Source organism: Cervus canadensis, chromosome 22, assembly GCF_019320065.1.
Source record: "Cervus canadensis isolate Bull #8, Minnesota chromosome 22, ASM1932006v1, whole genome shotgun sequence".
Classification (NCBI taxonomy): Eukaryota; Metazoa; Chordata; class Mammalia; order Artiodactyla; family Cervidae; genus Cervus; species Cervus canadensis.
Genome location: NC_057407.1, coordinates 11,124,523 through 11,137,039, shown reverse-complemented (window position 1 = coordinate 11,137,039; position 12,517 = coordinate 11,124,523). Strand labels below are relative to the sequence as shown.

The 12,517-nt window shown below is 45.1% G+C and overlaps 1 protein-coding gene across 8 annotated transcripts in view; it reads right to left on the bottom strand.

Moving 5' to 3' along the window:
- The window catches only part of DOCK3 (dedicator of cytokinesis 3), a 288,068-nt gene that overhangs the window by 37,320 nt on the left and 238,231 nt on the right, over nucleotides 1-12,517 (bottom strand). For 7 of the 8 annotated variants that reach the window (XR_006264627.1, XM_043443221.1, XM_043443227.1 and 4 more), the window contains exons 32-36: nucleotides 9,195-9,343; nucleotides 4,939-5,024; nucleotides 2,502-2,528; nucleotides 2,281-2,376; nucleotides 337-397 (exon numbers count right to left, since the gene is read on the bottom strand). Coding sequence is in view for 7 of the 8 variants with exons in the window: in XM_043443221.1 (XP_043299156.1) it covers nucleotides 337-397; nucleotides 2,281-2,376; nucleotides 2,502-2,528; nucleotides 4,939-5,024; nucleotides 9,195-9,343 (419 nt within the window). In the remaining variant the exon portion in view is untranslated. The remainder of the gene's footprint in view (nucleotides 1-336; nucleotides 398-2,280; nucleotides 2,377-2,501; nucleotides 2,529-4,938; nucleotides 5,025-9,194; nucleotides 9,344-12,517) is intronic. The other variant, XM_043443223.1, reaches the window with a different exon arrangement.

The window sequence follows — 12,517 nt, the reverse complement described above, 5'->3', positions numbered from 1 at the left end:
GAAGGGACCAGTCATAAGGCACCCCTGCTGGGGGCAAAACCTCTGGCAGGTCTGCAGGGGTCCTGAGTGGTGAGAAACAGGAATACCAATGGTGGAAAAGGGAGTATGTCAGAGTCGGTGGGACCTTGCCAAGAGGCCAGGCTACAGCTCTGTCTGAGGAGAGGCTCACTGCATTCCTCTCTCGAGTGGGAATGTGAGTTTCCAGAGACAGGGCTGATGTCTGGACGCAAACCCTCATGCTCATAACCACATACTGCAGAAAGGACAAGGTGGTCACAGGGCGGGACAGAAGCCACTCCATGAGGCAGAGAGGAGGAGCAGCCCAGGTTCTCTTACCATCAGGTTAACAGTGCAGCTGATCTTCTTATTCTCTGTCTCCTCTCCTTTCATGCAATCCCTGGAGGGGAGAGCGAAGATGGATGGACCAAGTGGTGCCTCTGGGACAACACAGACCTGCAGTGTCCCTGAGGCTTCAGTGTGTCCAAACCCCAGAGGAGGATGCTCTCCAACAGAAACCTGTCCACGGATGGGACTGTGCTGTGCGTTCCCTCCAGGCTCTGGACCCATTCCTAGGGCTCAAACATCTCTGTTCAGCTGTACCCTTTTCTGGTGGCAGTGTGCAGAGCCCAGAGGCTATATCAGGGCATTCAGGAGCACCTACCAACGTCTTCAGTGCAGAAGTATGTCAGTAAAGTAGAAGGTTAAACCCTCAAGTTCTTCAAAGGGAAGCCACAGAGCCATCCATAAAGGGCAGTTTTCATTTTGTAGGACAGTGTTTAGGGGAAGCCAATACAGTCTACTCCAGGGACCTGCCTTCAGAACCCTGTAGCCCAGCAACCATGGCACAGCCGCCAGGTAAATCATCTCACTGACTTTTCTCCGTGTGGTGTCCTTCTTGTGCACTAGTATTTGGAATCCCCTCCAACTAGGAGCAGTGGATTTGAAGCTTTCTTCTGATTTAGGGGTAGCTTCAGCCAGGGCTGAGCTGCATTTGTGCTGAACAGGCTTGGATGCAGGAGGAGTCACGGCTAGCCTGCCAGACACAGAACACAGGAACACTGAGAATGGATCCTTGCCAAAGGAGAGTGGGGACTGATCAAATCCATGCTCCTCTATCAAGGAGGGGCGGCCTAGCACAAGGAGATGAAAGAATGAGGAACAGACTGTGAATCCAGCAAGAAGCCTCCTGTACACACAGCCACCTGAGTCCCAGGTGCACCCCCCTGATATCTGCACGAGACACAGCACAGAGAAGACAACTACTGCTTGGGGCTGGTTTCTCTATCACCCCTCCTCATTCCTTACCACCTTCCCCTATAATCTCCCTAAGGCCCTCTTGGCTCTCCTGAACTCTACTGAGAGAATAAGTAAGGCCCCAGTGGCAGTGGCAGTGTTCCTTTTAGGCTAAGTCAAAAGCCATGATATGACTGAGAAGGCAGGCTTTCAGGAAAAAACATTACATGTGAACTCCCAGATTCCACATATCATAAAGATCTCTGAGCTCACAGGCTGCCTCCTCTCATCTACACCTGGCCAGGGTCAAGGACAGAAATAAATAGATTTTACACAAAGAATGGAGGCATGGGAAAATCGGGTACCCCTTGCCCTGGAAAAAAGAAGTGAAACTCCTCCTGGGTCACAATTCTGTGTAGTTGGTAAGTCGTGTCTGACTCTTTGCCACCTCATGGACTGCAGTCTGCCAGGCTCCTCTGTCCATGGGATTTTTCAGGCAAGAATACTGGAGTGGGTTGCCATTTCCTTCTCCAGGGGATCTTCCCAACTCAGGGGTCCAATCCATGTCTCCTGCATTGCAGGGAGATTCTTTACTGCTGAGCCACCAGGGAAGTCCAAACAAGTACAACAGTTCTGTATTGGGTGATATTTCCCTGCCCACCTGCCATACGGCTCTGAGGAAGGTCTGCACTAAGATCCCACCTCACTCTGGAGATAGCCTTTTTCCTCTCTGCTGTGCCCATCCCTCTGAGTCTTGACTTTTCTGGAGGAAAAGCCAGATGGCTACATGTCCCTAGGACACCTCCAGCGTAGATGTGCCCACGTACCAGGGGTAAGCCCAGGAAATCCTGGCCTTACGCCTGAGAGAAGGCTTTCACCCCTTCCTCCTTGGCTATCAGGAGATTCCTAATGACTGGTGACGGCACACAACACCAGAATAGCCCTGCCTCTTGTGGTCACGTGGTCTCAATTTTAAGGTCAGGGGATCCTCCTGCTGGGGGGAGGATGTGACCAGAGAAGAGGTCAGGTAGGTTCCTGAGAAGATACCTGTAGTCAAGGAGGCGTTCCATGAGGCGGGTGACTGAGGTTACAAAGGAAATGCCGGTCTCACGCCATGTTTCCTGTTCAACCTTCTCCAGCAGGCTATTGATAGAAGCAAACAGAACGCACGATTCATGAGCCTCCCGGGGGCACCAGTGTAAGGTCCCAGAGCCCGGGGGGCCTGTGATAGATCTGGAGACGGCAGACTTACCACATGGCAGTCTTACCTGGGGTAGGGCCCAAACAGCTGGGTTCTACTCCATGCAGCAGAAAGCAAAGACAAAGCAATTACTGAATGGACAGCAACAAATGAACATGTCTTCCATTGTCCTGTGTGAGCTCTTAAGGATGCCACTGAGCTGAGGGAGAAGCTTCAGACCCCCAGCCCCTGTAGGGGTACACACTGTGGGAGCGGTTCTGAGGAAGCAGCTGAGGACCAGGCCACTGAGGGAGAGACCTGGCTGTGCCAACTGGCTGGCTGCCTCTATCACTGCTCAGAACCATCCTCAGCAAACACGCTGACCAGCCTTTTCACATAAGACCAAGGGTAAGACTGCAATCAGTCTTGAGGGCCCAGCATGAAGGACAGACAGTGAGTCCAAGAGTTATACCCAGTTATCTCCACTGTCACAGGAGACTTCCACAGAAAATGGCCAGAGCCAAGAGCTACATGCCTGGGTCCCTTTCTCACTTGTCAGCCCGTGTTCCTATTATCTCCAGGTAAGCTCTGACTTCTCCAAAGAACCTGGTTTCTGAGATCCTCTACCTTCCCATTGATGATCCCAGGTGCAGGTCTTGCTGCTGACCCCTTTGTACATTGGCCCTAGCTCCCTGAGGTCATGACAGTCCCCTAGAGTGAAGGGCTCAGCCAGGGACCAACAGTGGGGACTCACACCCATAGCCTGACTGTTGTTAATGCTGCAGTGATGACATCTGTCTTCCTTGCACAGAGCATCTAACCTGAGATGGGGCCTCTGGGAGAGTGAGGGTTTCCCAGGTGACCCATGTTCCTAGAGCAAGATGGCAGGATCATTGGTTCTCACCTCTGAGCTATGTGGGAAAAGCTACTATGCACACATTTCCCAAACTGTGTTCTACAGAGCTCTGCTGTCCTGGGGGACAGAGAGGTGTTCTGTGAGCAAACAAGCATGAAAGTGGTGGGTCACTACACCTTCCTCTTCAGAGACTTTTCACACCTTTCTGCATATTGAAGGCTTTGAGAAGTTCTATTATACAGAGGTTTGTTTAATTTTCTTTCACTGAGTCTTTTCTAAACTGATTAGCCCATGATCTACATCCCCCAGTGTACCTACACAAACATCTTCTCCTAAACACAAATTACGAAATGCTGCTCCACAGTTATCAGTGGCTTTCGGTTCTCAGACATGACTCAGAAGAGTTTGTGAAACACTTCTTTGTCAGGTAATTACTAACTGCAAGTTATTTTTGTGCTTTTTCCTTTGTAGTAAAATCATCAGTGAGTGGCTTAGGAAGAGACTTCACTTCCTTATTTCCATAATTAGAAACATCTTTGGCCAAAAGAAAAACCCTAAGGATGGATTCATTTTCACAAATTAAAATTACTTAAGTTTCAAATGAATTCACATTTTATTGCATGACTCATCAAGGAACAAACTACATAGGCAGGGTACAGGAGAAAGATTTCCCCCTCTCCTTGAAACTGGAACGTCTGGATGGTATCCCCAGACATGCTTCTTAGTGGCCACGCAACTGAGGGCAATGCCACCGCCTCTCCAAGCTCAGTTGCATTATTTTTATTCATCAGGACACTCTCTGCCCTACCCATCTCACAGATGTATTGTGAGGATTAAATCAGAAATGTCAACATTTTTGTCCACTGTAAAGTTCTAAGCAAATGTACAGTATAACTAATAGAAAATATGTTACAAGCTTATCTTCAAAATGCTACAGCTAGAAAATCTCACAGCTAGAAACAATGAGTGAGATGGGAGGAGGCGCTAAAGCTGTAAATGTCTTCACATTTTGCTTTTCAGGAAGATAAAATACCCAATTTACTGCCTATGTGGGAGGACCATGGCTCTCGAGTCCCTCCTTTAGACTGAGCCCCATAGCTGTGTCCTGTCAGGTTTTGTGGCCCCATCAACTCAGGACCGAAGCCATACTGGTGGACCTGGGACCCTTGACATTCAGTCAGTACAGCCACCCTGTTTCACAAGTGAAAACTGGTCTGGAAAGGGGGTATAACTTGTTTAGGTCACAAAATTCATGGTAGTATTTTTCAAGCTGACTGTACAATCTTACAAAGCTGAGATTTAAACCCCTTCCCCTCCCCAGAAAGGCCAGCGCTGAGCCCTCATTGAGTCCCCATGAGCTGTTTGCCCAACTAGGATACAGTACATGGTATGAAGACATATGGTGATCCTTTTCCTATTGGCAAACCCAGGAGCTCAGAGTTACTGTGTCTACACCTTTCAGTTAACTACGATAATCCCTGAGAGCACCTGCTGTCATGACGTCTCTTTCTTGTTGACAGAGGTGAGCACTGCTGCCACCAGCAACAACCCGGGTCTCTCCTGATACCCACGCTCTGAAGCCTGCACAGAACAGGCTGTACCCCTACCCTTCATTAGCCCACTTCACCCTCTACCCCAACGTGGGGTGCCTCGGGCTGAAGCAGCTTACAGCAGGCCGAAGAGCTCCCTGTAGCTCTCATCGCCTTTCCCTTCTGATACCATGCTGTCCAGCTTGTCAATCAGCTCGGCCTCCACCTAGAGGGAAGCAGAGATTTTGTAAACCGGAGATGAGCTCAGGGGAAGGATGCAAAATCTAGCCCTCTGTGATGGGGGAGGATGCTGGGGAACTTCTTCCTGCTTTTGTTCTCGTACCAAAGAAACCCTGGAGAAGGTGGGATCTCACCTACAGCACCGGGAAGCCACGCTGCCTTCCCCCATCAGGAAGGGCTCCCACTCTAGGGGTTTAAGTAAGAGCTGGAACTTACACATACGTCTCAGATACTCTTTTTCCAGGCTAGGGGCAAAAGGCAAGGACTCTCTGGAAAGAGAAGTATTTTGGATCCAAAAGACGCCTTTGTCAAGTGTTGTTTTTCTTTCTTAAAAAATGCTCATTCAAGGGAATTCGTATAAGACATACTTGGTTAGAACTTTACCCTCGGTCAGCCAGTCACAAAGGACGCTTGCTGGGGTCTGGTCCTCACCTTAATGGCTGACATTCATTTGCACTGAGGGAGATGGGTTTCCTTCAGAGATTCTCCTTGAGAAAAGGCTCCATTCTTTGTCCTCATAGCACCTGGAGCCCTAGGAGCTTACCTTGTCAGTAGCTGCCTTGTCAGTGGGGGTCCCTGCACTTGTTACTGGGTTCCTAAACTGTGAGGAGCAACACTGCGTCTATTCCTAACCCACTAATTTGCAAGGCTTTCAACAGTGCTCAGTCACTTTCCTAACAGGCCTCAATGCATTTACTCTGAAGTGAGAAATTAGTTGTAAAGTGATATGAGATAAAAAAAAAAAATCTTTTAAACTGCTCATTAACCTTTGAAATGTGGTCCTGCGCAATTATTTGTATATTTTATATGAACAAAAAATGGCATGGCTTTTAATAATGAGCTGTAACAAAAGGCATTTTCTCCTTCCACACAGGGCCAGAGTCCTAAGGCAATGAAGTAGTAAAAGAATAACTGAATTAGAAAAGTCATTGAAGGCAATTACGGCTTTTGAAATCCTATCAGTGGAAAATAAGACTGGATGAATAAATATGGCCCTTTTATAGCAGTCTGCTATGGCCAGGGTGGAGGTGGTTGTACATCTACGTTTGGCCTAATGAGTCAGCTGCTTGAATATACTTTTTGGAAGACACACACAGTCTGAGGTCTGCAGTCCTTGGGATTGAGGTCGTCTGCCTTTCTCTATGAAGAGAAAAGGCGCCAGCAGGGACTTGCCTGGGGTCATGCAAAGTCAGGTAGGGATCTCTCTTCACACACGCAGGTACAGGTTGTGCTTTCCAGAACAGGGCAAAAGTGGGAGGGGACCTGGAGCAGCAGAGGGTACAACGGTGCAAATATGGGTACAGCCGTTTCCTGGAGTTCTCAAAATGGTTCCCTGGCCAGCAGCAACAAGTCCCCAGAGATCTTATTAGACACACAAATTCCCAGGTTCCACTGGATCAAAAACTCAGGGGTTGTGGGGGGGCAGCAATCTGTGTTTTTACAAGCCCTCAGGTCGTTCTGAGCCCTATTCCAGGGTCAGAACTTCTATATTAGGCAAAGGAGCTGGTGAGGGAAGGATTTAGGGACAGTACTTTCTCACTCCCTGTAGTGCTGATAAAGGGAGAAGTTACTAAGAGGAACAAAAGTCCAAAACATGACACTAAAAATCAACATATGCAAAATCAATGTCTCTAGGTTACACAAAATGCTAAGGTCTTCAAATATAACGTCATAATTGGTAATATTGACCATTTTAGGTCTGTGGAGTTACTTTTATTTTATCAAACCAATATTCTTGAAAAGAAAAGGTCAGTTTTCATTCCAATCCCAAAGAAGGGCAATGTTAAAGAACGTTCAAACTACTGCACAATTGCACTCATTTCACATGCTAGCAAATTAATGCTCAAAATTCTAAAAGCAAGGCTTCAACAGTACATGAATCAAGAACTTTCAGATGTTCAAGCTGGATTTAGAAAAGGCAGAGGAACCAGAGATCAAATTGCCAACATCCATTGTATCAGAGAAAAAGAGAATTCCAGAAAAACATCTACTTCTGCTTCATTGATTATACTAAAGCCTTGGACTGTGAAAAATTCTTAAAAAGAGCCACGTTACCTGGCTCCTGCATTGACTACACTAAAGCCTTTGACTACGGATCACAACAAACTGTGGAAAATTCTTAAAAAGAGATGAGAATACCAGACCACCTTACCTGCCTCCTGCAAAACCTCTATGTAGGTCAAGAAGCAGCAGTTAGTACTGGACATGGAACAATGGACTGGTTCAAAATTGGGAAAGGAGTATGTCAAGGCTGTATATTATCACCCTGCTTATTTAACTTATATGCAGAGTACATCATGTGAAATGCCAGTTGAATGAAGCACAAGCTGGAATCAAGATTGTGGATATACAGATGACACCACCCTTATGGCAGAAAGTGAAGAGGAATTAAAGATCCTCTTGATGAAGATGAAATAGGAGAGTGAAAAAGCTTGTTTAAAACTCAACATTCAAATAACTAAGATCATGACGTCCGGTTCCATCACTTTATGGCAAATAGGTGGGGAAAAAGTGTAAACAGTGACAGAGTTGGACCATAAAAAAGACTGAGCACCAAAGAATTGATGCTTTTGAACTGTGGTGCTGGAGAAGATTCATGAGTCCCATGAACTGCAAGATCAAACCAGTCAATCCTAAAGGAAATCAATCCTGAATATTCACTGGAAGGACTGATGCTGAAGCTGAAGCTTCAATACCTTGGCCACCTGATGTGAAGAGCCAACTCATTAGAAAAGACCCTGATGCTGGGAAAGATTGAGGGCAGGAGGAGAAGGGGATGACAGAGGACGAGATGGTTGGATGGCATCACTGACTCAATGGGCATGAGTTTGAGCAGGCTCTGGGAGATGGTGAAGGACAGGGAAGCCTGGTGTGCTGCAGTCCAAGGGGTCGCAAAGAGTTGGACACGACTGATCAACTGAATAACAACAAAGATAATTGATGCAATCATACTGTTCTAAGTGAAAGAAGTCAGTCTCAAGAGGCTACAGTCTACATGACTCCCTTTACATGACATTCTGGAAAAGGCACACTGTCAGTGATGGAGAATAGATCAATGGTTGCCACAGGTTAAAGGTAGGGGAAGGGTTTGACTATAAAGGTGTAGCAAGATGGAGATTTTAGGAATTAAAAATTTTTTTAAAAATCTTGATTTTGATGGTGGTTACATGACTTTTTTGTGTCTGCCAAAATTTACAGAGCTGTAAACCCCAAAGAGTGAATTTTATTCTTTGTAAATATAAAAATACATAAATAAAAATTTAAAAATTACTGTCTGCACTGTCTGTTGCTCAGTGTTAGAATCACTCACTCTAAGACCACTGGTTCATCCCAGAACCACAGAGTTGGGGGGGAGCTTAGAGGAGAGTGATTACAGTCCCCAAGGCAACAGAGAAATCTCCCCTAGAGGACTCCAGGGAGCTTCTGTTTGAGAATCACCAACAGAGAGGAGCTCCCCATCTCTGAAAGCAGGCCAGCTTATAGCAAATAACTTTTTGCGAGCAAGTTATTTTATTGGCTAAAACTGGTGTTACCACCACTGTTTTCTATCTGTTGTTCCTAGTCCTATTCCTTGGAGCTACAGATACAAGGGCAGGGGCCCTCTCCTCCACTTTAGGGGTGGCAGAGGAACCACCCAGAGGCACAGCCTGAAGCCACTCAGTCAGAAGCCAAGCACTTATCCCTCATGGGCCCAGCTCTCTGTGTAGGAGTCTGTGAAGTTCTCAGCTCTGAGAAGTTATCTGGTCTGGGCTCTAGCCTTAGAAATGCCTGGACCATACACACTGGGGAACCTCCAGAGAGAAAAGACAACATGCTCCTGGGACCTCCTTCTGAGTGAAGTTGGGAGGTTCCAGTCTCAGTCACTCTCTCCTTGATCAGAAAAGTCCTTTCACATGATGTTCGGTTCCTTTCCTCTGATTGTTCTCTGACCTGTAACGTCTTCTCTGGCCTTCTAACTTCTCCGGTAGCACTTCATGAAGAAAATCCACAAATCACATCTGGCCAGCAAGGAAGGGAAACCCTTGGATGGGACTCAAGACAGCCAAGAACTACACTAGAACTACAGCGTGGCCATCTGCATCATGTGCCAGGGCCAAAGGGGGTCCATTCCAGGGAAGAGTCCCCCTAACACTTCTGGGGAGGGGGCAGCTCTCACCTGTTTGAAGTTGCCATTTTTCCTCTGCTCCCAGTCCATCATATCGTGAAAGATGGGAATCATGATATTCCGCACTTCAGGCTGTGGGACCAGTGTCACACCCAGGAACGGGCCAATCATTCCCGGAATGAAGTGGATCTTATGTTCACCTGAACAACACAACCCGGCAGATAGAAGTTTATGCTCCACACACAGAAGCTTCCCGAGTAGGGCCACAGCACATGATCTGACCTTCACTGGGAGCATCAGAGAACACAGAAAGCTCTCCCCTATGGGTTTCTGAGATAGTCCCTTCTCTTGGCTTTTTAAGAGTTTGCAGACTAAATTGACTCAGTCCAGTTGAAAGAAAATTCAACAGGCACAAGTTCTTTCCAGAGAATTTGCTGGAAGGTTCTACAAACTATCTGAGAATCATTCTGAGGTCAAGGAGCAGAGTCACTACTCTAGATAGAATAGGATTTCTGAGTACCCTGCAATAGTTTCCGATAGTCTGTTCACAGTATTTATTCAGCAAGGAAAATTAATCAATTTCCGCTTAAACACAATGCACTGACCCTGGGGTTTCTGTCTATAGCCCAGAGGCATTTAAGTGATGAGGATGTCCAGTCTACTAGAGGTCTTAAGTCCACAGGCCTCTTCACCGTCGGAGCTCAAATGTGCCCAAGAGTCCCCCTCTTGAGTTAGCAGGAGCCTCCCGCACAGCCGTACCTTGACAGACTGGCTGAGAGACTCTCTACGTATACCCCCGATCCCACCCCTTGCCTTCACATTGCATTTTTTTTTTTTTTTAATTTTTTTATTAGTTGGAGGCTAATTACTTCACAACATTTCAGTGGGTTTTGTCATACATTGATATGAATCAGCCATAGATTTACACGTATTTCCCCATCCCGATCCCCCCTCCCACCTCCCTCTCCACCCGATTCCTCTGGGTCTTCCCAGTACACCAGGCGCGAGCACTTGTCTCATGCATCCCACCTGGGCTGGTGATCTGTTTCACCATAGATAGTATACATGCTGTTCTTTTGAAATATCCCACCCTCACATTCTCCCACAGAGTTCAAAAGTCTGTTCTGTATTTCTGTGTCTCTTTTTCTGTTTTGCATATAGGATTATCGTTACCATCTTTCTAAATTCCATATATATGTGTTAGTATGCTGTAATGTTCTTTATCTTTCTGGCTTACTTCACTCTGTATAATGGGCTCCAGTTTCATCCATCTCATTAGAACTGATTCAAATGAATTCCTTTTACGGCTGAGTAATATTCCATTGTGCATATGTACCACACTTCCTTATCCATTCGTCTGCTGATGGGCATCTAGGTTGCTTCCATGTCCTGGCTATTATGAACAGTGCTGCGATGAACATTGGGGTGCACGTGTCTCTTTCAGATCTGGTTCCCTCAGTGTGTATGCCCAGAAGTGGTATTGCTGGGTCATATGGCAGTTCTATTTCCAGTTTTTTAAGAAATCTCCACACTGTTTTCCATAGCGGCTGTACTAGTTTGCATTCCCACCAACAGTGTAAGAGGGTTCCCTTTTCTCCACACCCTCTCCAGCATTTTATTGCTTGTAGACTTTTGGATAGCAGCCATCCTGACTGGCGTGTAATGGTACCTCATTGTGGTTTTGATTTGCATTTCTCTAATAATGAGTGATGTTGAGCATCTTTTCATGTGTTTGTTAGCCATCTGTTATGTCTTCTTTGGAGAAATGTCTGTTTAGTTCTTTGGCCCATTTTTTGAATTGGGTCATTTATTTTTCGGAATTGAGCTGCAGAGTTGGCTTGTTATTTTTGAGATTAATCTTTGTCCTTTTCTTCATTTGCCTATATTTTTCTCCCAATCTGAGGGCTGATCTTTCAAACCTTACTTATAGTTTCTTTTGAGTGGCAAAGTCTTTTAAGTTTCACTTAGATCACCATTTGTTTAGTTTTTTGCTTTTTATTTCCAAAATATCCTTGGGAGGTGGTCATAGTAGGATCTGCTGTGATTGTATGTCGGAGAGTGTTTTGCCTATGTTTTCCTCTAGGAGTTTCATAGTTTCTCGTCTACATTTAGATCTTTAATCCATTTTTGAGTTTATTTTTGTGTACGGTGTTAGAAAGTGTTCTAGTTTCATTCTTTTACAAGTGGTTGACCAGTTTTCCCAGCACCACTTGTTAAAGAGGTTGTCTTTTTTCCATTGTATATCCTTGCCTCCTTTGTCAAATATAAGGTGTCCATAGGTTCGTGGATTTATCTCTGGGCTTTCTATTCTGTTCCATTGATCTATATTTCTGTCTTTGTGCCAGTACCATACTGTCTTGATGACTGTGGCTTTGTAGTAGAGTCTGAAGTCAGGCAGGTTGATTCCTCCAGTTCCATTCTTCTTTCTCAAGATTACTTTGGCTATTCGAGGTTTTTTGTATTTCCATACAAATTGTGAAATTATTTGTTCTAGTTCTGTGAAAAATACTGTTGGTAGCTTGATAGGGATTGCACTGAATCTATAGGTTGCTTTGGGTAGATAGCCATTTTGACAATATTGATTCTTCCAATCCATGAACACGGTATGGTTTTCTCCAATCTGTTTGTGTCCCTCTTTGATTCCTTTTCATCAGTGTTTTATAGTTTTCTATGTATAGGTCTTTTGTTTCTTAGGTAGATATACTCCTAGTAATTTATTCTTTTAGTTGCAATGGTGAATGGTATTGTTTCCTTAATTTCTATTTCTGTTATTTTTGCATGTGTTAGTGTATAGGAATGCAAGGGATTTCTGTGTGTTAATTTATATCCTGCAACTTTACTATATTTGTTGATTAGCTCTAGTAATTTTCTGGTAGAGTCTTTAGGGTTTTCTATGTAGAGGATCATGTCATCTGCAAACAGCGAGAGTTTCACTTCTTTTCCTATCTGGATTCCTTTTACTTCTTTTTCTGCTCTGATTGCTGTGGCCAAACTTCCAACACTATGTTGAATAGTAGTGGTGAGAGTGGGCACCCTTGTCTTGTTCCTGATTTCAGGGGAAATGCTTTCAATTTTTCACCATTGAGGGTGATGCTTGCTGTGGGTTTGTCATATATAGCTTTTATTATGTTGAGGTATGTTCCTTCTATTCCTGCTTTTTTGGAGAGTTTTAATCATAAATGAGTGTTGAATTTTGTCAAAGGCTTTCTCTGCATCTATTGAGATAATCATATGGTTTTTATCTTTCAATTTGTTAATGTGGTGTATTACATTGATTGATTTGCGGATATTAAAGAATCCTTGCATTCCTGGGATAAAGCCCACTTGGTCATGGTGTATGATTTTTTTAATTGTTGTTGGATTCTGTTTGCTAA